The sequence below is a fragment of the Mus musculus genome, chromosome 5, assembly GCF_000001635.26.
Source record: "Mus musculus strain C57BL/6J chromosome 5, GRCm38.p6 C57BL/6J".
NCBI classification, from domain to species: Eukaryota; Metazoa; Chordata; class Mammalia; order Rodentia; family Muridae; genus Mus; species Mus musculus.
In genome coordinates, this window is record NC_000071.6 from 108650447 (window position 1) to 108674364 (window position 23918).

The 23918-nt window shown below is 50.0% G+C and overlaps 3 protein-coding genes across 23 annotated transcripts in view; 1 reads left to right on the top strand and 2 right to left on the bottom strand.

The window, feature by feature from the left end:
- Dgkq (diacylglycerol kinase, theta) overlaps positions 1-10384 on the bottom strand; it is a 13787-nt gene extending 3403 nt beyond the window's left edge. For 2 of the 11 annotated variants that reach the window (XR_001784589.2, XR_001784588.2), the window contains exons 1-17: positions 9997-10379; positions 7760-7839; positions 5978-6077; positions 5600-5685; positions 5398-5523; positions 4994-5147; positions 4844-4918; positions 4662-4762; positions 4270-4490; positions 4098-4188; positions 3910-3964; positions 3638-3699; positions 3190-3340; positions 2735-2773; positions 1948-2063; positions 371-537; positions 44-173 (exon numbers count right to left, since the gene is read on the bottom strand). Coding sequence is in view for 6 of the 11 variants with exons in the window: in XM_011249392.2 (XP_011247694.1) it covers positions 44-192; positions 371-537; positions 1948-2063; positions 2735-2773; positions 3190-3340; positions 3638-3699; positions 3910-3964; positions 4098-4188; positions 4270-4490; positions 4662-4762; positions 4844-4918; positions 4994-5147; positions 5398-5523; positions 5600-5685; positions 5978-6077; positions 7760-7839; positions 9997-10249 (2026 nt within the window). In the remaining 5 variants the exon portion in view is untranslated. The other 9 variants (XR_001784590.2, XR_003955570.1, XR_003955571.1 and 6 more) reach the window with 9 other exon arrangements.
- Positions 9885-23918, top strand: part of Idua (iduronidase, alpha-L) — a 25116-nt gene continuing 11082 nt past the window's right edge. Inside the window, exons 1-3 of one of the 3 annotated variants that reach the window (NM_008325.4) lie at positions 9885-10052; positions 18660-19071; positions 19673-19813. In NM_008325.4, coding sequence (NP_032351.2) covers positions 18917-19071; positions 19673-19813 — 296 coding nt within the window. In that variant the 5' untranslated portion in view covers positions 9885-10052; positions 18660-18916. Of the gene's footprint in view, positions 10053-18659; positions 19072-19581; positions 19814-23918 lie in introns of those variants that run through there. The other 2 variants (NM_172997.1, XM_006534797.4) reach the window with 2 other exon arrangements.
- The window catches only part of Slc26a1 (solute carrier family 26 (sulfate transporter), member 1), an 8503-nt gene continuing 4016 nt past the window's right edge, over positions 19432-23918 (bottom strand). For 6 of the 9 annotated variants that reach the window (XM_030254412.1, XM_017320856.2, XM_030254414.1 and 3 more), the window contains 2 exons: positions 22985-23602; positions 19524-22294 (listed from right to left, as the gene is read on the bottom strand). In XM_030254412.1, the coding sequence (XP_030110272.1) occupies positions 20771-22294; positions 22985-23575 (2115 nt within the window). In that variant the 5' untranslated portion in view covers positions 23576-23602 and the 3' untranslated portion in view covers positions 19524-20770. Of the gene's footprint in view, positions 22295-22984; positions 23603-23918 lie in introns of all 9 variants that reach the window. The other 3 variants (NM_174870.4, NM_001310692.1, NM_001310691.1) reach the window with 1 other exon arrangement.

The following is a 23918-nucleotide window of genomic DNA, read 5'->3' on the forward strand; positions in this document are numbered from 1 at the left end:
ACTGCCCTGAGAACCCATCCTTCAAGTCGATGACTAAGCCCACCTGTACCCAGGGGCAAGATGGCCACAGATGGCTCTGGACAGGCCAGATGGCGCCTTGTCTCCTCCAGGGCAGCGAGCACCCAGCCAACGGTGCCATCTCCACCACACACCAGTACCCGAAAACTGGGCACCTGGGAGAAAAGGTGGAACCTGTGTGGGAGACAGTATTCTGCCACTACCTCCTGGCTGCCCAGGCCAGAACCTGGATACTCATTCTTGCCCTGGGCAGCCCTTTCCTTTTCAGATGTCCATCTCTGGCCACATAGAGGACTTAATGATTCCAGCAGTCCCATTTAGAATTTCTACCAGCTAGAGAAAGGTGGCTCACCCAGGAAGAGGGCCCCCGTTGGTTAGCTCAAAGACCTGGTGCGGATTCAGCAGCTTCCGGAAACTGCAGAGCAGTTCTCGTCCCTTGAGACCCCCACTCTTGGGGTTCACAAACACGAGGAGAGGGCAGCAGTCAGGAGGCAGCTTCGTGTGCTGAGAGGTGGAGGACTGAATTATGTTGAGATCAAAGGTCCCACACTGGAACTGCTAAGCAGTATCCAGCCTCAGGTTCCAAGCCTGCTAAGCCAGAGCCAGTCCCTTCTGACGATAAGCACCTCATTATCTCCACCCCATTACTGATCTCTCAGGATATCCTTTCTCAGGAGAACACCACTGGCTACTTGGAGCTCAAGCACAAATGTCAGGGCCATATCCACTGTGACATAGGTTAAGGGACCATTCCTAGCCTCTTAGCTATGAAGCCACAGGCTCATGATGGAAGACCATAGATCCTACCTAGTACCACAAGCCAACTGGAGTAAGGCCTGGCTTTTGCAAAGCTACCAATATAACCTTTAGAGGTCAACAGCTTCCAGGTCCCACCTGCCACATGGCAGTCAGAGGACTCAGTTACAGAGGTAATCATTGGTTATGGGAATAAAATCAGTCACCCCATACAAAACACCAAGAGACAGTCCCTAGGAGTCTAGGCACAGTGGGCTGGTTGAAGTCCCTACAGTGGTGTTGAGTACCAGGAGACACATAAGTCAGGCACAGACACGGGGTGAACAGCAGCACAGGGCTTGCACTGCGGCGAGGATATACTTGGGATAGGGTACCCACTGGACAGGCAGAGCTGCCGGTACTCAACACTCATTTGCCCCAAAGCTGACAGCTGACAGGTTGTATGCCTAACTCTGCCACCGAGGACAATGCATGGTTAAACATACAGGGAGCCCTGGCCTATATCCTCAGGCATTGAGAACAGCTACTTCCAGGGCAGGACCAGTGGGCAGGGGAAAGGGGGAACCTGTAGTTACTGCCTAATCCAGACTCATTTCATTTGAATTCTGTTCCTCCTAAACTTGAGCCTGAAGTCAAGATCAGGGTTCAGGGCACAAGCATGCCTTGGATACCTGTGGGGACTTTGTGGAGCCCAGGCATAAATCCTTCTGGCACTCCTCATATGAATTCTCTGTCCTCTGCTGCCCTCTGTGCAGCTCTTCCCAGCCACTGCCAGATTCTAAGAGTGATATCTCAAGTCAGGGAGCTCCACCTACTGGCCAAAAATAATCCTAGGTACATGGCTACCTGTGTAAGGGTTGGGGCCTACCTAGCCTGGCAGGATGTTAATATATGGTCACAACACACTCTGGACTTAAGTGGGGTGGGTATCTTGTGGTGATCTCAATAGGTTAAAAATTCACGGTTCATAATATGAGACCAGCCTTGGTCCCAATCATCATGTCAGAACCATGGACAAACACTGACTCTCTGATCTCTGACTATGATGTAAATTGGTTTGTCTTGTCCATTTTGGGTTATTGTAAGGTAGGCTGAGGTGGCACATACCAGCCATCTGGCAATGAGGACATGGTCCTGGGGCATTAAGCTGGCCTCAGAGTCCTAACTACTCACCAGCACATCTGGAAGCACTAATGCAGTCAGTGGCCGGCCATGCACTGCTGTGTCCCTGGCCAGCATGTATAGCCGCTCAGCCTCCGCGAAGCAGGTGACGTCCAGAATTACTGCACCTACCACAGGTGGGCCAAAGCTCAAGCTGGATGTCCTATGCACCCTGCCCACAAGGTATCCAGTCAGGTGTCCTGTGTGTCCTGCCCCTAGGTCCCCAGAGAAGGGTGTATCTTGTCCACCCCATCCAAAAGGTATTCAGGGCAGGGTCTGTCCTATGAAATCCACCCCCAAAATGTCACAGCCACAAAGCCTCTCCTCTGTGACATGCCAACCATGCACCTAGGCAGAGCCTCGGCTCTCACCACAGCCAGCTCATGTCAGCTGACTACAGGTGGCATCCAGAGTAAGGGGCCACCCTTCCAGCAAAGTATTCCTACAGAAGGCAGGCTGAACTCAGGGTCCAACAGTGGGTAATGAGGCTAGTCTCCCTGACCAGCCATACTCACACCCAAATCTAATGCCTTGAGCACTGCATGGTCTCTGAGTGTCCTGGGTTCACATGTCAAGAAGGCTGACAGTTCTGAAATCCCCCTGCCCAGTAAAAGATGCAGGCCCACAGAAAGGACAAAGACTGGGGAAAAGCTAATCTCAGCCACACTGTAACAAAAGCAACAGATGTGAACCAAGAAACAGAACTAAGGGATGACTCCAGGCACATGGATCTAGAAAAGGAAGCAAAGGGCAGGCTCTTCTATTTCACTCCAAGAGCATCCACCAGGTATCAGCTCACCTTGTAAGGAGTAGACGTGACTCACAGACACCACAGCAGCTGCATAGACAGGTTGCAGTCAGAATAGCATCCTGAAGTCCAGACCTGACCTCCCAGTCTGGGGTCAGCCTCCCTCCTAAGGGCATCCACATCCAGAGCACAGCCCACCCAAGCAAGCCCTGTCCATCCTTAGGGGTCAGCCTCCTGGGAACTGTCTACACCCTGTTACCAAACAAGGTCCCTGACTCCTGAATGTACAAGGATTTCCCCAGAAGCATAGACTAGATAGTTTAGGAAACAAGAGGGGAAAACAGAAGCCCCACAGTGAAGGCCGTGTCGGCTGGCCTGGAGTGGGAACTGAGCTCGGGCTTCAGATGGTGCATGAGGAGGCAACAGAACTTAGGCTTGCCACCACAGTCCCACTGGCCAGTCAGGACCCTTTCCCAGCCAGAGCCCTGGATAGCCCAAGGTCACACCTTTGGTGGCCATGGCCTCATGCAGCAGGTTGCTGTAATCCTGGGGGGACAAGCCAGGTGGCAGGCCACCCACGAACAGGGAGACACGTGGGGCCGTGGCCCTGGTCTCGGCCACGTAGAACCGCGTCTGGCTCACCTGGCGCACAGAAGTCTGCGGGAAGAACAGGAATGGGGAGTGCTGGCCAGCAGTGCCAGCAACGCTCCTCCAAATCCCCACTTAGCTCTTCAGAGAACTAACTCGGATACTCTTGAGACTCAAGCCTCCCAGCTAGAAGCAGGTGAAATGTCACAGAAGGTACAACCAGCTAAGGACATCAGCTGCTGGTTGGGGAGGATATGGTGTCTGAGCAGAGTGCCTGCCTGGAGAGTGGACAGCCTTGATGCCATTCTTCTACAGGCATGGCTAAGGGCTGGCAGTTCCCTGGGAGTGTTGTCTACACCCACTGACCTGTCGGATGTCCCAGAGTCGGTCTAGCAGAGGTTCTTCATCTGCCAGCACGGTCCGTTGGACTGTAGGATTGAAGGATACAGCATGTCAGCACTAGGATCGTCCCTTCCACAAATAGTTGCTCTAAGTCTCTGGGGCACGTGGGGGTGCAGGTGAATCTAGGTGGGGCAGCTCAGAAGGGCGTGGTCTAGCCCCTGTGTCCTGGTAGGCCTCCTAGAGTGGCAGGCCCAAGCCTACTATACAAAAGGACCTGAGAAATGCAGTCCACTTACCTTGTCTGCTGCTCATGAGCACCTCAATCAGCTGGAATCTCTCCTTATCCTCAACCTATATAGCATGGGTGATATATTAGGCCTAGGACAGAACCCTCCCTTATATCCACAGGACATACAGAGGGATAGTAGCTTGGCCCATTGGGTAGGTGACCCTAAAGTTGGGTGGGAATGGACAGGATACATACCTGTTGTCCAAACAGTGGGAGAACCTCTTGAACCACAGACCGTGCTGTACTCTGGGAGTTCACACGGATGGACACGTAGGCCACACCTACCCTGCGGGGAACAGGCTCAAAGTCCAGGTTCTAGGTCCTCACTCTACCCTTCCCTCAACAGATCCTGTTCTTTGAGTCTTACTTGAGCCAGCCAGGGTAGATCTTCAGGATCTCTTGGGTACGAGGCAAAGACCTGATGACCCAGGCCTCAGGCACGGAATCCCGGGGACAAGAGCCTTTACTAGCCTCCTCCTCAGTGGTCCCAGCCTTCCCCAGAGCCTGGGCATTGCCAGACAGGGGCAGTGCCTGCAGCTGGAAGTCCTTAGGGTCCTCGCTAATATAGTAGGCCCGAAGTGCTGCCTCCTGTAGAGGGTAAAGACGCATATGGAAGGCCAGGTTAAGGGAACAGGTGAAGGAGGCAGGTAGGTATAGAGAAGCCAGCTGAAAAGGGGGACCAGATGTGAAGGGAGGGTAAGCAGAGGGCTCCAGTTATGGTAGTGTGTACCATACCTCTGTGTATAGGTTTACTCTTACCATCACTTCCTCATTCCGAGCCAGGCGGGAAACTGTAACCAGACGAAACTGATTTTTCCTCATGGAGTCGTTGCCATCAAAGATCTTCAGGGTCTGTTTGGCTAGGCGAGAGGGGAGCAGTTGAGAACCCTGGGGGGTCTGGAACTAGGTGGGACAGAGTGACAGCTAAGTAGGACACTTACTGGACTCTGTAGCTGTCAGTACCTCTCTGCCTGTGCCTATAGCAGCACTCCCGTCTACGCCATCATCCCCATCACCTGCAGGACAGACAAAGCCCTTATACTCACTGCCTGGCCCAGCCAGGGCATACCCCAGCCCCATCTCTGCCTTACCAAGCTCCAGGACCATGGTCTCAGGGATTCGGAAACAGTGCATCTTGCTGAAGTTTCGGGACAACAGGCGCACACACGAAGGAGGCAGTACCATGGAGCGTAGACGTCCAAATGTACACTCAGGCGCAAGTGCTGTGGAGCACACTGAGTGAGCCTGATAGGACAAAGGTGTAAGTCTGGTACCCTGGGCAGAAAGCTTGGCCAAGCACCCACCTAGATAGTGCATGAAGCCAGAGGTGCTACGCCATAACTCAGAAAACAGTAGGATGTAGACAACTTGAAAAAGAGGAACTTTCCCTCTCTCTCACCACATACCCCGTCACAGAGCCCACCCCTACCTGATGGCTTCAACCTCTCTTTTGTCCCACACTCAAGGGCCCCATTCACCCCATGCCCATGCCCACCTGTACACCACACCACTCGCAGCGTACACCAGCCAGCACATCTGAGGAACCACAAGTCTTCCTACAGACCTCACATCGTGCACCAGAAGGCAGGTTCCCCTCCCTCCAGTGGTGGTGATACGTGTCCTGGGGATGGGGGGCGGTCAGAAGCTCAGCCAGTCTACCCCTCCTACCAAACCTACCCCAGCGCTAGTACACTCACATAATCCTGCTGTCCATCCTGGTGGCACTGACGACAGTCGCTGCAGGCGAAGGGCACACAGTCGGGGTGAACGTGCAGCTCACACACTGGGGGGCGGGCAAGGTTAGGGGCCTCCTGCCACACCCCTGCCCTCCACACTGACCTCTTAGCTTGGGCGGGCTCCAACCCCAAACCCTGCCATCCTGAACCAGCTTCTTTTAGCCTGATTGCTTCCTGCCTGGTAGGCTCATACTGTTGGAGCCCCCAAAGTCAGCTTGAGCCTACCACCCATGCCTTTGACAAACCACAGGTAAAGGAGGGTTGGGCTATCTGGGGTAGCAGAGACCAGCTCCTTGAGAGAGGAGCTCAATTCCAAGGGGGCCAAGGGCCCAATGGTACCTTCACAGCGGAATGCGGGTACCTCCAGGCTCTTGCGGCAGACCACACAGAACTTGCGCTTGTAGAGACCAAGGGAACCAAAGCAGTGGGCTACAGGCACCTGTAGGAACAGAGCAATCCTGATTTAAGCCTGCCTGGTCCTGCACCCTTATCCTTGGTAGCCCTGTGAACTGGCCCAGCATTACCTGTTGGTAACTGCTTGGACAGAGAGAATCACCTCTCCTCTGCCTTCACCTTCACAAATCTACAAGTCAGACCTTGCTTGAGACTACCTATCTCAATCCAGCTATACTACCATGAGCCCTGGACTGGGGCTAGCCTGGCTGATTGTGGGACAGGCAAGCAGAGAAAAAGCTCTGTAACTTCACATCTGCAGTATTGTAAGCACAGCTTAAAAAAAAAAGAAAAGTTCACCTGATACCCATTCCTCCCTCCACAGGCCAGCAAGAGTACCAGGCGCCTGTCTTATTAGATTCAGGAGCTTCCAACACCCCTCAGATTCTCCCTCTTGGAGGCACAGTGACTGTGAACATGTGATAGCAAATTACCTTCCTATGAAAACAGATCATAAGGATCAGGTCCTAACTTGACTGGTCCTTAGCCCAAGACTTAAAGCACATTCAATAAGCAGAAGAGAAAAACTGTACACTAGAAGGATGGTGTGTATGTCAGAACGGAAGATGATTTCTGTTTTCTTTTTAAATATATCCTTTGAGCGTATTTGAAATCATACTAGTATTTCTTCTCATCACAAGTAAGGCATTGAGATTGTTTTAAAAAGGTATAGCCTCAGTATGTTCATGTTCGTCCACAGGGGCAACCCTCTTGGCAAGCATAGCATCCTGAGACAGCAGCCAGCATCCTTGGATCCCTTTGTACTCACACCTAGTAATCAAGTATCCACCAAGCAGCAACATTAAAGGGAAAGCTGACAGTATTCAGAACACTTGTCATCCATCAGCTTCAACTTCTGCTCACTGTGGTGCCTCATCCCCTCACCCCCACTTACTCGTCTCCTCTCCTCCACCTGCTGGGAGGCAGGGCCCACCGACTAGTGCAGGCAAGTACAAGTTCAGAGCAGCTCAGCTATCAGCGATCATTTGTGGATGCAGCAGATGGGAAGTGAGGCCACCATGCTCACCTGTTTGAGCTGGGTCTGGCTATGCTGCTCTCACTGCTATCATTACTCACAGAAAGGAAGTCCCTCTACCTGCTAGGAGCCTCACTGCTCTCTCCAGAGCCCCGTGGAGGAAGGTCAATGGCCCAAACATGCTCCAACTCCAAGGCTCGGAGGCTTTTTACATAAACCTGTTATGTTACAACCTCTAGAGGATTATGTGCATCTGTCAGAGGCAATCCAGAGATTCCCCTGTGCTCTTTACATATTTTCCAGTGTTAATAACTTACACAACTAGTCAGTGTCATAGCCAGAACACTGAGAGTGCATGCAGTCCAAGCATAGTACCCAGACTCCAGGACTCCTCATTTGCCCTTTTGCAGCTACATCCTCTTCCTAACCTTGAACCTCTGATCTGTGTTCCTCTGGCTTCCTCATTCCGAGTGTTCCATAGACAAGAATGTGCCCTTGGACACTGACTTTTCTCAGTCTCTAGAAATCCACTCAAGGTGCTCAGCTCATCAATGGCTCCTTCCTTTTTGATTGTGAGCAGAATTCTGCCCTTTGCTCCCTAACCATGAGGTGGCTAAACTGAATAATGCAAAGGACAGCCAGAGGTCAGCCCTTAACCCCATGAAAGCCATATGTACTGCCCCCACACTCACCCGGACGAGGCTTGGTGCAATGCTTGTGCACGGGGTCTTCACCTGCTTCAGGCACTTCTCATGGGACATGAAGTTGCAGACTGCAGGGAAGAGATGTGCCAATCAGTCCACCTTGCTAAACACCATAACAGGGCTAAGAGTCCATCATAAAGAGGTCACTCAGCCAGAGCTGACTGGGGGAAGTTCTTGAGCTGAGCCAGTGAGCATGGTACCCATCCCTGTTTCATCCTGTGATCCTAGGCAGTAACACCATCCTCAGGAGCTGGATGCCATATTAGAACCATGGTGGAAGATGAGTGTGTTCTGCTGTCTTGGGAGTGGCCCAATCCCCTCACACTGCCTCAGTTCCCTTGTCTCTGGGGCCAACAGAGCAGAGAGCTGAGTCCCCAAAGACAGGGTGCACATAAACAAAACACACCTGGTTGGGGAGGGGGGCTTGTTTCCAGACCTCAGCACAGCAGAGCTTCAGCAGTGAAACAAACTTGGAGATGTACAAGAGGGGACAGAAAGCTGTGTGACATATCAGAGGCAGGGCAGGACAAGGGAGTGAGGGGCCTGGGCTGGGCTCCACAGGTGGGATACTGATGAGAGGCTGTAGAAATGAAGGGACATGGCTACTAAGTCAGCCTGAGAAGCCAGAGCCTATCCAGAGGGCCCCAGCTGCTGCTTCCCTCCTGCTGAGACCCCAGACACCTCATTCTTAGAAAGAGACAAAAGTTTTCCATGGGATGCTCTGCTTGAAGGATGCTAGGAGAAAAGCGGATGACTAAGTAATGACCTAACAGGAATCTTCCCAGGCTCTCAATTTTCTCCACCTCAAAAGGTCTTGCCAGCTGCCTTCCCTGTAGGCTGAGACCGTCTTATGTTCCTGCAGGTGGAAGGCTCCTGCCCATACCCTTGTGAGGACAGCTACAACAACGCTGCTTAGAAGGGGCTCTGCACCCTCTTCTGGGTAACAGAACCTTGGGCTGCTATACATGAGGAGTTTGCTTAGGTTTCCTGATTCCACAGACCTAGGCTCAGGGGTCAAATCTGTGAGGGGTTCCTTGGATTCAAATCCTACTTTCATTATCTCTCAGTTCTGCAGAGATCCTAGGTCTAGCCTCCTATCTGTGGGTTTGCCTCCACTACCTTTACCTTCCCAGAATAGACTTAGACTTCAAACTATGCCTTCTATGACTTTCAGCCATAAAGTGAGTCAGAGGACCATCCTGCCTAGGCCACCTTTGTACGGCCTGGGGCATAGCTTCAGATATGCAGCTAAGTCAGTGTATACCTCACAGCCTCCATCTCAGTGGGACTCTGATATTTTAAGAGGGCAGATAGGACAGAGAAAAACAGGTGACCACTCCTATGTCACTACTAGCCCTGAGATCCCATGACAACCTTGCCATCCTCACTAGCAGAAGACACGCCTCTGTGAGGAGCTATGGCCTCAGTGATCCTGCCCAGAGCACACTAGTGTTCCCCAAATAGGGCAGGTTCATTGCTCCCACCTTCGGACCCTGGTCAGGTGACACTGTCAAAGGCCCAGATGTCCCCCACAGATTTGGGTCTCAGCTTCTTGTGAAGCTGCCTCTTCACAAGAGTAAGAATAAAAAGAGGGGCAGTCATGGAATTACCTGGAGAGCTGAGAAAGAGGTGCCATCCTCTGTCCTGCCCAGCCGGCTTGGCAGCTGGGTGGGAGCTGTGCTGGGACATGCCACAACTGTAAAGAAGGCTGGGCCTAGCTCTCCAAGCAGTTGAGCCTGAACAGAGCAGCATTAAATCCCTCTGTGCATCAGCATGCACTCGGGACAAGAATGCCCAGGACCCACAGCCAGCCACTCCTGCTGCCCCAGTCACTGACACGGGTCACTAGTGGGAGCCCCATTGCCCCAAGTCTCAGTCTTACCTTCATATCTCTATGCCCAGGCCCAACAACTGCCTCAGCACACACCTTGCCTCTTACAGCGCCTTTGCATTACAACAACAGCACTGCACTATGGCGACTCGGTCTCCACCTCCCACTAGGAAATCCTGAGATCTCAGGTCAAGAGAGGCCAGACCCAGGGTACCCCTCCTTCCTGACCTTAAAAGCAGGGTGTCACCTCCATAGGAAAGTCCTACTCAAACCAGAGTCTGTCTCTGTGCCCACCCACTGCCAAGAGGGACAGGTCTCAAAGGTCAGGGCAGTGTCCCGGGAAGGAGGGCATCGGCTCCTGGGAGCGGCCTTAGGACGCGGGGTGGACTCTCACCATCGCACAGGAAGCCAGCCAGTCCCCAGATGAAGTCCGAGCAGAGGTGGCAGAAGGTAGGCTTGGTGAGTGTCACCTTGCGAAAGCTGTGGCCAGGTGCTGCGGAGCCAATAGCTCTGCTAGTCCGCTCCGGCCCTGACCCCGGGCGTGTGCGGCCCGAGATGCCCAGCACTGGACTGCCGGCCGGGCTGCCAAGACGTGGGGAACCACTGCCCGGCCAGGTCCGGGCACCGGGCTCGGCTGCCGCCGCCATCCACAACCCGAGCGCCCCAGCTCCAAGCGCACGATAAAGCCAGGTCCGCGGTGTAGAGAGGGCCCTCGGCAGAGCCCGCTCCCGGCTTCCGACTGCGCTACCTAACGCGCAGGCTCACGTGGGCGGGGCCAGACTGGAGAGGGCCTCCTGAGGGGCGGTGCCGTCCTGCCAAAGGCGGGGCCTCTGGACTAGACAGAGGGGCATGGTGGCCCAAGAGGATTTGTTCTGACCTCCAGCGCCAGATTCTCCACACAGGATACTAGATATATGAGGCCTTTGCTCGTATAAGCATAGGAGAAGCTATATGGAAACATTCAGTGGGACTTCCACAAGCTCCTTTAACCCCTAATTCTACGCGCGCGCGCGCGCGCGCACACACACACACACACACACCCTCACACACACCATGGCAAAACTTTCTCCCACTGTGTTCCCAGGTCTTTGAGTACCTGCATGCAAGGGAAGGCCATCCACAGTAACCATAGCTTTGTGTTGTCCAGACAATGCCTATGACTTTGGACCTAGGAGTCATTCTGCCTCTATTGTCAGCAGCCCTCAAGGGCCCTGCTTCTATAGGCCGACTCTGTTTTGGAGTTGGGGAAACACTACTGGAATGGTGATCCAAAAAGTTCCTGGCCTCTAGCCTATTCCCAGTAGCCACAGAGTGCATCAAGGGAAGGAAACAGCGACGAGAGAGCTCTGTGTGTATGAGGACATCCTGGTCTATCTAGTGAGTTCTAGGATAACTGAGGCTATGTAGAGAGGCTCTGTCTTTTAAAAAAATATATATTTATTTTATTTTATCAGTATGATTGATTTGCTTACATTTTGTCTGTGCCTGGTGTCAGAGGAGGTCAGAATAGAAAACTGGATTTCCTGGAACTGGAGTTACAGATGTTTTTGAGCTGCCATGAAGGTACTAGAAATAGATCTAGGGTCTTCTACAAAAAAACAAATGCTCTTAATCTCTGAGCCATCTCTTCAGTTTCCTTAGTAGTCTTCTTAACAAGTCCTGGAAGTTTCTAGTACAATCTAAACTAGGTCTAGAATGTTTTTTGTCTCTGAGACTTACTGTCAAATAAGCTCACCCTTTCTTATGCTTCATGAACTCTTGCTGGCTGCTCAACTCTGCTGATCTGGCTCAAATTCCTCTCCAAGCTGACTGATTCAGTATGGCTTCTCTCTCGGCCTCTGACTTTTTGCCCTGCTTGACCTCAAACTAACTCCAGCAATCTATTCTACTCTTCTAACTCCTTCTCATTCTCTGGCTCATTCTGTCTTTACCTATGCCTAAATTGTTCTCTCTGTAAAACTCTCCCAGTAAAATTGTTTGCTTGCTTGCTTGCTCTTCCCCTCTTCCTCTCTTCCTCTCCCCTCTCTCCTGCTCTCTCTTAAATAGCTTTCCTTTCCTCTCTCTTCTTGTGAGATGTGGGCAGTCCTATTCTGTCAAATCATTCTCTGATTTACCACTTTGCCATTTAATCAGACATCATTTTCAAACATGGGTGCTTCCTTCTATAAACTAACTTTACCTTCATTGTTTGGAATTAAAGATGTGTGCTAAGGGCTAAGCCACATCATAACTAAAAAAAGATTTGTTCAGTAAATAACACAGTCTCAGGGTTTACAGTTTGATTAAATATCTTGCAATACTTCCCCTCTTATCACTAATAAGGAAATAACAGCTCAACTGTAGAATAAGCTACTTTTGGGTTTCGCTCTGTTACAAAAGATCCAGATTTGATTCCCAATCACTCCTCCATCATCTCCTCCTCCTCCTCCTCCTCCTCCTCCTCCTCCTCCTCCTCCTCCTCCTCCTCCTCCTTCTTCTTCCTGGAACTCACTTTGTAGACCAGGCTGGCCTCGAACTCAGAAATCCTCCTGCCTCTGCCTCCCAAGTGCTGGGATTAAAGGTGCGCCACCACCTCCCAACAGCTTAAAACCTTCTATAACTCCAGTTTCAAGATTATCTTCTGGCCTTTATGGCCACCAGGCACACACATGGAAAGTGATTCTTTAGCTTCTTAGTGAGTGATGCCATTGTGAACCTGTGGTTTTTCTAGGGTTCCTCTGTTCCTCTTCGCTAGTCTTTTTGCAGACTATATCTAGTGTGGTGTATGCCCGTAACAGCTCAGGGTGCTAAGAAACTGACCTTCTCCCAGATGCTAAGGCACATGGTCTTTTTCAGCTTTCCCAACTCTTGGCCATTGGCCCAGCATCCACTTTCACGTCCTGGCAGGTTCTAGTCAGGTAGCCTGCAGCCATGCAGACAGCTGTCTGGAAGGATGTACAAGCTACACTTCCTTAGGAAAGAGGCCTGACATGCCAAGCAGGCTCTGGTAATCCTAGTTTTGGTTGGAACAGAGCAGGGCTGTGTGTCCTAAGCCTTGACTGGGGTTCCTAAGGGATAAGTGGTTAGGGCAGGAACTATAGAATTGATGGCCTGCACGACTCACTGGGGCTCCATGGTAGGCTCTGCTGTCCGCCTCCTTGGGGCTCTAGAACAAGAATGCCCATTTTATGTGAGTCTGGGCTCTGAAGTGGTTGGTCTTCATATCAGAGATACTCCATTTTCTGTCTGGAATTAGCCAATTTGGGCATGGTAGGAGTATATATTTCTAGGATCAAAGCCTCAAATCTAGCACATAGAAAGTGAGAAAATATAGATAATATAAGCAAGATATATAGAAAGTAGAGATTGCCCATCTGTAGTGGCTATTCTTGGTTGTCAACTTGACAATATTTGGAATGAACTACAATCCGGAATTGGAAGGCTCACCAGTGACCCTTATCTGGAGGCTTGGAGATCCTTATCTGGATCTTGGTTTGAAGATCTTGAGCCATAGTGGCTATGGATTCCAGAAGATTGAATCTCCGAGTTTAAGGAACACACCTTTAATCTGGGCTACGCCTTTCATCTGGGATTAAAGGTGTGGTGGGACACACCTTTAATCTGGGCTACACCTTCTGCTGGAGACAATATAAGGACATTGGAAGAAGGGAGTCTAGCTCTTGCTCTTGCTCCTTTGCCTGCTTGCTGTGTGAGACTGAGTAACTGCTAAATCCTTGGACTTCCATTCACAGCTGTGACTGAACAATTGTTGGGAATTGGGCTGCCGACCATCTAATAAAGGTATAAACTAAACATTTTTTTGGGGGGGAGAGCACTCGAGATTCTGTATGACAGAATATGAGCAGGGAAGGTGGTATAGGACAGAGCCCACTGGAAAGGACCAGCTGTTGTAATCTTTTTGTATACCGTGTAAAGGTTGTCTTTGTATATTCAAATATTGATTTCTGTACCAGCAGAGAGCTGAGCACTAGCCAACTTTGGGACTTTGGTATTGTTTTTTTTTTTTTTTTAAGATTCTATGTATTTATTCTATGTATATGAGTACACTGTTGCTGTCTTCAGACACAGCAGAAGAGGGCATTGGATCCCATTACAGATGACTGTGAGCCACCATGTGGTTGCTGGGAATTAAACTCACGACCTTTGGAAGAGCAGTAAGTGCTCTTAACTGCTGAGCCATCTCTCCAGCCCCTGGTATTGTTATTTTTAAGGCTCATCAGCAGTATCATATTTTGTAAACATTCTTCCTCCCTAGCCTTTTGATTGGCTTAATAAAGATATGACAGCCAATAGCTAAAACGGGAATTGAGGGAGAAACTTCCAGGCTGAGAGAGGGTCTCTGGGAGAATAATCTGGAGAAGGGGGGTTGTGGCAGTGTGGCATGGAGGAGGTCCTAAGTATCAGTACGGGGGGTGGGGCATAAGTGGCCATGTGGTAGACATGGACTATAATAAATGGATTAATTAAATTAGAGCTACCAGGGCATAGTCTTGCTATAATGCCTAAGCTTTAAAAAATAATAAGTCTCTGTGTTTTTATTCAAATGCTGGTAAGTCTAAGAAAGCTCAGCAGTACCAGCAAGGCAGGCAGGCTGCTTACCTCAGGCTTAAGATGACAAAAAGTGAGTTGAGTGCTGTAGTTCCAGCTGTCAGGGCTCCATACTCCAACCTCACATATTAAAAATGTCAGTGTGAACACCGACCACTGCTAGTGGGTGCTCCTCCAGGAGCTGGTTCCTGATCCTTTTGGTGTAATTTTAACAATGCTCAGAACAGCCTACCTCAGCCTTGAGAGGACATCCAGCTCTCTGGGCTTCCCATAGAGTCCGTTTGTGATCACACCTTTTCAGGGAAGAGCCTTTCTTACTCAGGAGCAGGTACAGCATTCTATATAACCCATGCGTCTTCAGACACAAAGTCGTGTGTCTTGGAATTTATTTCTTGTACTGGGAACATCTGGGCTAGGAGATGGATGTCATCGGTTCCTCTTTGAACATCCCTGCAGATTCTGGTCAGAATGCTGCCAGCAGTCTCCCAGCCTCCATTGCTTTCTACTTCGTGAATGATAAGGGACTCACCAAGCAGTCTGGGATCTAGGGCAGGTGACACCTTGGGTACGATTTTTTTGAGTCCACTATAGCCCCCTTTCCTGTGTTTCCCTTCTGCTGCCTCCTCGTGTAAGCACACTGTTGCATCTGAGATTCACTGGATAATCTAGGATAATCTCACATCTTAAGATTCTAATGCAATTATACCTGCAAATCCCCTTCATCACATACAACAGTGGAGTTAACCCTGCTAACTACCTTTAGTGACTGTGTTGCTATTAACATGCAGTTTAACATAACATAAATGTGTTGCTATTAACATGCAGTTTAGATACATTTGTCTTTATGCCCCTATTTGTCTTTATGCCCCTATAAGCCATTTCTACCATCATTGCTTTCTGCAGTCACAATACATTAGATTTATGCAGCTTTTATACCCCTTATTTTCATTCTTTCTGTTTCCTCTGCATTCAACTGAGGATCACTCTCTTTCTGCTTGAAGAACAGCAGGTAATATTTCCACAGTGAAAAATGAGTGGCAACTGCTGCCCTCACAATTTCTCTAAAATGTTTCTACTCAACCTTTACTTTTCAAAAACATCTGTGTGTTTATGTATTACATATAGATATATTTCCTACTGTGTTATGCAGGCTGGCCTCAAACTCCTAGCTTAAGAATTCCTTTGGCTTCAATCTCCTCAGTGTCTGAGAATCAAAGCATAGGTCATAGCCCCCACCTGGAAATGTCTTTGTTGTTGTTGTTTTTCTGTTTTTTTGTTTTGTTTTGTTTTTGTTAAACTTAATAAGCTACCAATTACTTATATGCTATTTATTTATTTATTTATTTATGTCAACATGACACAAGCTAAGGTCTTTGGGGGAAGAAGAATCCTCAGTTGGGAAAATACCTTCATCAAATTGTCCTTTAAGGGCATTTTTTTGATTAGTGACTGATGTGGGAGGGTCCAACCCGTTGTGGGTGGTGCATCCCTGTGCAGGTGATCTTGGGGAGCAAGCCAGTAAGCAGCTTTCTACCACATCCTCTGCTTCAGTTCCTTCCTGCTTCCATGTTCCTGCCTTGAGTTCCAGCCCTGACTCAGGGATGTACTAAGTGGGAAGTGTAAGTCAAATAAACCCTTTCTTCCCAAGTTGCTCTTTTGTTTTGTTCAGCAAAAGAAAACACACTAAGATGCTTGCTTTCAGGATTTAGGTTTGTTTTTAGTCTTCAGGTTCAGTACTAATGCTGAAGCTGGCGCTCGTTTTATTGTTCGGCTTTTTGAAAGCAATGGGTCATTTCCGTTTGATTGCTTCCAGTATCTTTTTGTTGCTTGTTTCATTTTGTCTTTTCCCTCTTGGTCTTTATAGCTCCCAATAATTTTTTTTCAGTGCTGGGGGGTCTGCATATGGCCTTGCACATACTAGGCAAGAACTGTACCACTGGACTCCATACCCAGCTCATGACTTTTTGAGACAAGGTCTTGTTATTTAGTCTAGTCTGTCTTAAAATATGATTCTTCTGCTTTAGGCTGCTGAGTGCTAAGATTATAGACATGTACCTCCATGGGCTATTTATAGTACTTTTTAATTTTTTAATGTTTATTTTGCCTCTATGTATGTCTGTACACCACATGTGTGCAGTGTCTGTGGAGGCCAGAAGAAGGTGTTGGGTCCCCTGGAACTGTAGTTACAAATAGTTGTGGGCCACTGTGCGAATGCTGGGCTTTGAACCGCTGGAAAAGCAGTCAGTGCTCATAACTGATGAGATGTCTCTCCAGTCCATACAGTGATTTTTAAAAATATCGGAGAGCTTGATTGCGTGCTTGTGTGTGTGTGTGTGTGTGTGTGTGTGTGTGTTCATGGAGATGAGATCAACATTGGGTGTCTTCTTCAATTGCCCTCCATCTTTGAGTTCTTTAATATTTTGTTTATTTGTTATGGATGTGTAGGAGTGCTTGAGTACCATAGCAAGCATCTAGGGGTCAGAGGACAACTTACAGGAAAGAGTCAGTTCTCTCCTTCTACCATGTAGATTCCAGAGATTGAACTCACGTCACTAGGCTTGGCAGCAGGTGTTCATGTCTGCTCCCTCGCAAGATCCACCTGCTTTTTGAGACAAGGTCTTTCTTTTAGTAAACCCAGAGCTCTGAGATTCTGCTAGACTAGCTAGCCAGCAAGTCCCCAGAGAGCCTCGTGTTTCCCTCTCCCCAGGGCTGGGGTTACTAGTGTTGCTACCACGTCCAGCCTTTCCACTAGGGTTCAAATTCAGGTCACTTGACTAACTCAGCCACGTTCTTGGCCTCAAATTTTTAAAATTTACTTTCAGAAGGTTATCACGGTGGCCCCTTCAAATGCTATTTCTGCTCTACTCCCCTTCTTATTTTCAGCTGCAAATTCAATTATACTGTTAGACCTTGTCTCATGTCTGTCCTGTGGTTTCTGTTATTTTTTTTTTTCTGTCACTGTGGATTGTCCCCCAAATCTATCTTCCAGTTCCTTATTTCTGTCTTCAGATAAGTCTAATTTGTAGCTAATCTAATCCATTAAGGTTCTGCCATCTTTATGATTTACATACCATAAAACATTCCAATATAAATTATAGTTTTTACATTTTCTTTAACATTTTTTAAAAAAGATTTATTTATTGTTCTAAGTACACTGTAGCTGTCTTCAGACACACCAGAAGAGGGCGTCAGATCTCATTACTGATGGTTGTGAGCCACCATGTGGTTGCTGGGATTTGAACTCAGGACCTCTGGAAGAGCAGTCAGTGCCCTTAACCGCCGAGCCATCTCATCAGCCCTTCTTTAACATTTTTATGATTTTACTTTTGAAGATTTTCAAGAACTTGAAAATGTCTCAATGGTTAAGAGAACCTGCTGTTGTTACAAAGACCCAGATTCAGGTCATAGACAGTGGCTCACAACCGCTTGTAACTCTAGTTCCAGGGGATCTGATACCCTCTTCTAGTCTTCATGAGCACCAGGCAGGCACATGATACACATATATACATTCAGGCATTCACAAATACACATAAAATAGAATATAGGCAGCTAGGTATGGTGGCACATGCCTTTAATTCCAGCACCTAGCAGTGGCGAGAGCTCTGAGTGTGAAGTCAGCCTGGTCTACAGATTGAGTTCTAGGACAGCCAGAGTTACACAGATAAACCTTGTCTAAAAATCCATAATAATAATAATAATAATAATAATAATAATGACAATGGGACTAGACATGGTAGCCCATGCCTTTAGTTTCAGCGCTCAGGAGGCAGAGACAGGAAGATGTCTGTGAGTTTCAGGCTAGACTGGTCTATACAGCAAGTCCCAAGTGAATGAGGACAACATATTGAGACTCTGCCTACATTAGTCTTCATACAGAACAGAGCACCCAACCAGGTAGTATCTAGTTGCTGTCTATGGACACCAAACTTTGTATTTCAGTCACTACAGAAGCATCACATGGGCTCCTGACTTTCTGATCCTTGCACGAGGTTGTGGCATAGTTTTCATTTCTCCACCTAAAAACCTTCCTTTTACCAGCTTTCCTGAGGACCTCAGGAACTATGAACACTAGAGAAGGGTTTCTTCCTTGGTGTCAGGAGAGATTTGCATGAGAAAGGTGCTTTTCATGGGTTGTGAAACTCGATTGTTTGGAACTGCAGAGGTTAAAGGCTTGTGCTACCAAAAGTGACAGCTAATTCTGTTCCATCGTTGCTAATATCCTGCTCATTGTGTGTGCACAATTCAAATCTTAAAGATTTGCACTACTGACCCTGCCTTTCACAGATGTTCAGGACTGATATTTTGGTTGCCCACTACAAGGAGTCACTTGGATTTCGGAACGTCTCATCCGTCCAGAATGAGAGCAGTCCCATTTCGGAAAAGCTCTGCCAAAGCACCTTGACTTTCTCCCCCAAATCTAATCCTTGGAGCAGTCCCACAGCGCCATCTTCTGATACATTTCTCCACTTTCACCCCACGACACTCAGTAGTGCCTGATTTGTTTTTCAGAGCACCTACAGGCCTCCAGCGAGACCGAGACAGCCGCAAGAATAATGGCCGCTCTGAGACACCCAAGCACTGCTAATGTTGGTTCCATTTTTGGAGCGCCTGGGACGCAGCGGAACTCGCCAGCACGGGGCGGCGCGTGACTGGGTTCCTTTTTGTCCCGGCCTGGCGAGAGGTCACGTGGGGCGTTACGCAGAGGCGGAACACTGCGACCGCCGCCTAAAAAGCTTGCTGTTTAGGGGCACCTGGATATCCCAACCATGCGACCCCCGCGTCCCTCCTCAGCTATGCTGACGTTTTTTGCTGCGTTCTTGGCCGCGCCCTTGGCGCTGGCTGAGTCACCGTACCTGGTGCGTGTGGACGCAGCCCGCCCGCTGAGGCCTCTGTTGCCCTTCTGGAGGAGCACCGGCTTCTGGTGAGGCCCACCACTTATCAAGTCCAGGAGCGCCCCTTGCTCTATCCTCTGGGTTCCCCCCATTACAGCTTTGGGCTCTCTGCCCATCACTCCTGGACACTCAGAAGCGAAGAGCAAACCCCTTTAGGGCCCACCTTCTCAAGCTAGTCAGTTTCTGGATTGTGGCGTGGGTTTTCTAGCTTAGTGGGTCCCTCAAATGCCAGAGCCTCTCCCTAAGTGGCCCCCAGGAATCAGGAGCGCAGTACTCAGGCTATAGGTTCATGATTGGTGCTTTGGCAGAGCCTAGGAGTCTCCCAAAGTATCAAGACCTGTCCCGGTTTATGAGTGTGCCCCAAGTTTTTCTAGAAATACTCAAATCCATTTTTTATGGCAGGCAGATGCTCTATTTAGAATACGGTTCTGTGTCCTGTGGGAGCTCCCCTCACCCTGCCCCCAAGCAAGACTGTAGAACATTCTGGTGAATGGGCTATTTTATCGTACACTCTGGAGACACATAATTCATCCACAAGGGTCTAGGCAGTTAGGTAATACATGTACAAAATCGGGTATGCTGCAGGCCCCTGTTTAGGACAAACACTTCACTTCTTTGTCCTGTCCCTAGCCCCCCACTGCCTCACGACCAGGCTGACCAGTACGACCTTAGTTGGGACCAGCAACTGAACCTTGCCTACATAGGTGCCGTACCTCACAGTGGCATTGAGCAGGTCCGGATACACTGGCTGCTGGATCTCATCACAGCCAGGTGGGTGATGCGGAAGTGGGTACCCTGGGAGTTGCTGGTCAGAGCTTGTTTTACAGAGATGCTGAGGTGGTGGATCTGACCTTGTCGGGGCCAGCTGTGGGACACAGTGCTGGGCTGTGGGGGTCGCGGGGGTGGGGGGGGTCATGGTAGGGCATAGGGCTGGGGCTGTGCTTCCTGTTAGAGCATCCTGTTGGGCAGAAGAGGAGAATGTCTGCTTGGCTATGCCAAAGGCAGACCCTGGATGGAGCACAGGTGGTTTCCTCCTGATGTTTTGTTTTTTGTTTTTTTTTAGAAGTACTGAATGGGGTTAGGGTCTACTGTGTCTGGCTTTGTACCATACATATACCACATTGTGGTTACCAGTATAAGCTGTATAGAGACATTGTGCCCCAAGGTCAGGTTGAGGTTATATAAGTCACATTGCCTTAGAAAGTGACACTGGACTGTGGCTCTGGAGCAGGTGGCTGCCTTTGCAAGGGTCCAGTCAAGATGAGCACCTGGCATGAGGAGGCCTTTCAGAAATTCAGACCCTTGAGGCTTGGCCATATATCCAGCTCATATCTGGTACCTGGTGGTACAGGGAATGGGAAAGTGTCCTTTTGGCATCTTGGAGGTCATATAATTTGCAGGATTCTGTTTCAGATAAGATGACAACATAGTATATCAAACTGGGCACTGTGTGGGCTGAGGGATCATGTGTGTGGGTACAGCTACCCTGGTTGAACAGGCACCAGGGGGCAGCAGTGGACTCAGAGGTAGAGAGTCTAGATCACTGAACCCTTGGTTTGGAATCCTTGAATGTATTAAGGGTGCTGCACTTTCCTTTCCTTAGTTGGAGTTCCCTGGCTTCTCCAGGGCAAAGGTGGTCCAAGGGTATATCTCTAATGACTTTATCATTCACACCACTCCTACAGAGCACTGGCTTGTGAACACAGGTGTGGGCTCTTGAGGGCCCTGCTAGAGGGCAGAGTCAGCAGCCAGCAGCTCCTCACGGCGGGCACATGCAGCCTCCACAGCACTGTGCACACTGGGGAATAGCAGCTCATTTTCAGCTCCCTGTTCTTCCCCAAGGAAGCCCCCTTTTCTCAACGTGTCTCTCACCGAGGGACTGCAGCAAGCCAGAAGCAGGGTGATGTCCAAGGCCCTGTAGTCTCTGCGGAGGTCTTTCAATGTGGCCATGCCAGCCACATCCAGGAACAGCAGTGGTGCACAGTCAATGACCACTGTGTGGAAACCAAATGCCAGGGGTACCACCAGCCCAGCCCCACTGCTCACTGAACCCAGATCCTTGCCATCGACAAGACTCCTGTTACTGACACCTACCTCCGGGCCCTGATCCTTCCTGGTGGCTGAGTGCCCTGCATCCAACCCTGTGAGTCTGTAGAGAGACCGAAGGAAGAAGTCCTTGTTGGCGTAGTAAAGTGGACCTGTGAAACGGAACACTCGCACCTCAGGTGGGGGCAGGAGGCCCTCAAATTCAGCAGCATCCTCATAGAAGGTGGAGTCTCCAATTCGGGCAAGAAGGGCAGCCCGTGGACGCTGTGTACGGCCTGCCAGGCTAAGCAGGGAGAAGAACACTCCAGCTAATAGTCCAGCCTCGGTGCTGACTAGCACACAGGTAGCTGCAGTAGCCACCCAGACCAGTGCATCGGCAGGGCTTAGCCGCCAAAGTTGTGGGAGATCCTTCACCTTGCGCAGCGCCCCCCGCAGGCTGACAACAATGATACAAGCTAGCACACATCGCTGCAGATCATGAAACAGTGGAGCCAGCACCAGCAGCACCAGCAACACCACAGCGGCACTGACCACACTGGACAACTGGGTCTGGCAGCCAGTGGCTATCTTCACCAGAGTTTTGGACAGAGCAGCACTAGTGGCAAAACAGTGGAAGAAGGCAGGCAGCACATTGCAGCAGCCCACAGCTAGCAGCTCTTGGTTGGCACTGACAGAGTAGCCATGACTACGGGCAAACATTTCTGCCAAGGAGATGGAGAAGGCTGAGCCCACGAGGGCCAGGGACATGGCATCCAGGGCCACACGCCACATTATCTTAGGGTCTGGTACCTGTGGGGCCACAAAACCAGTGGGAATGTTGCCAGCCACCCTCGAGTCAAACCGTGTATGGAGCTGTCCAAAATGGGACACAATTGTGGCCACCACAATAACAAATAACTCTGTGGGTATTGGCACCTTCAGACGGTGTCGGTAGCGATCTGAGAGTTCCTTAGCTGCCAGCAGCACTCCTAGGCACAGGGCACTGGTGACCACATCACATATGTTGGCCTGTCCCACATTCTGCAGCAAGCTCAACCATGTGTGGACCACCATGCCTAGGCCCTGGTGCCGAGGGATCTGCACACCCAGCATGTGTTTTGCCTGAGAAGTCAAGATGGTCACAGAAGCTCCCATAGCAAAGCCATCGAGCAGTGGTTGTGAGAGATAGGTAGACACGAAGCCCAGCCGGAGGATACCCATGAGGACCTGCAGATGAAGTACAGTCAGTTTGATAGGTTATGAGCCAGGAACCACCATCAATATAGACCGAGGGGTGCGGGTCACAGGGATCTACACTTGCTTATCCCTCTGAATGGACTCCTTCTGTTTTCCACATATATCATGGGCCAGAACAGCGGCGAGCTATGTTCTGTTCTATAGATGTTGCATGTGCATGCTCACTTCTCATGCTCTCACACATGCAGAAATTGGTTTTGTTTCAGAATTAGGGTTGTAGGCATCGTGAGGCAGCCCCTTCCCCCGTGTCTTATGTGTAGCTCCTTCCACTAAGCTCCCTCCCAGGCAGCCACAGAATAGAAGAATAGAAGGAACAGAGAAGACAAGGTCAACAGAAAAGAGCAAGGTGTGGGGAGACCAGGGGAATGAATGCATCTCTACTCCCAGGTCCTGCCTGGGTCAGTAAGCCAAGGTGGACATTGGGGTTGCAGACCACACTGGCCAGGCCAGCCCTACATATTCCTCCACTCTGTGCCTTCAGCCCCTCTGGTACCTAGGCCTGGGCTCCACCTCTGCCTTTGCTGTGCTATTTTCTCTCTGAGCCTTAGGGATACTTTCTCTACATGCTTCCAGGCTTTCCTGGTAGTGAGTGGCAAGCACCTTCAGGTGCTCTAAGAAACTGGGACAGCCAGCCTACTTGCTGTGCAGCTAACTCTTTACCTGATAAAGCCCGGCCATCAGAGTAAGGGCAGTGGCAACCCGAATGGCATAGCAGTCCCGTCTGCAGTCCTGTAGCCCAATGATCAGTGTTGTAGCTGAGTTGTTGAGGGTGCTGTCATTGTTCTTGGGCCCTAGAGAATCCTGGGAAGGGTCAAAGCCAGCCAACTGGAGTTCTCTGTCCACCACCTGACCCACCATGAGACACAGCAGGCTGAAGATGCCCACATTAACATGGCGGGAGGTGCCCATGAGGAAGTAGATCAGGTTGGCAAAGAAGGAAGTGTAGAGGCTATAGATGGGTTGTAACCCAGCCAGCAGTGAGTAGGCTATGGCCTGTGGCACCAGGATAATGCCAATGACCAATCCTGACATGACATCACCTGCTAGGTATTCCTTAAGGCGGTACTGGGGCAGCCAGTGTATGGCAGGAAACAGACCCTGCACCAGAGCCTGAGCACATGGCATACTGCAGGTGCAGCTCTTCTTCAGCCTGGCCTTCAGTGTTTCCAGCAAGCCCTGGGACACAGGGGGCTGCCGTCGGACCAGTACCAGTGTCCCACCCTTCTGTTGGGGCTCAGGAGAAGCATCCATCCTGTCACACCAGGCTCTTTGGCTTATCTGCAAGGGGGAATGGGCATGGTTAGGTGTCTAGGCCCTCAGAGCCCAGGAGCCAGCTTCACAGTGAGTTTTTGTCCACCCAAACACAGACATCAGATATCAGAGCCTGTCCTACTGACGTGAGGTTGTACTTCTGTGTGGGTGAATATAAGGCCTTGAGCTCCAAGATGCTAGTTTTATTGTGAGAGGTGTTTATGGCAGCAGCATGCCTCAGGGAGACATTTGACCTAGCTTCAACCCCAGCAGTGCTCTGTGGTCTACTTAACTCAGCCCCTATGTGAAGTCTGCTGTCTAAAGCATTCTGAAGATCACCTAC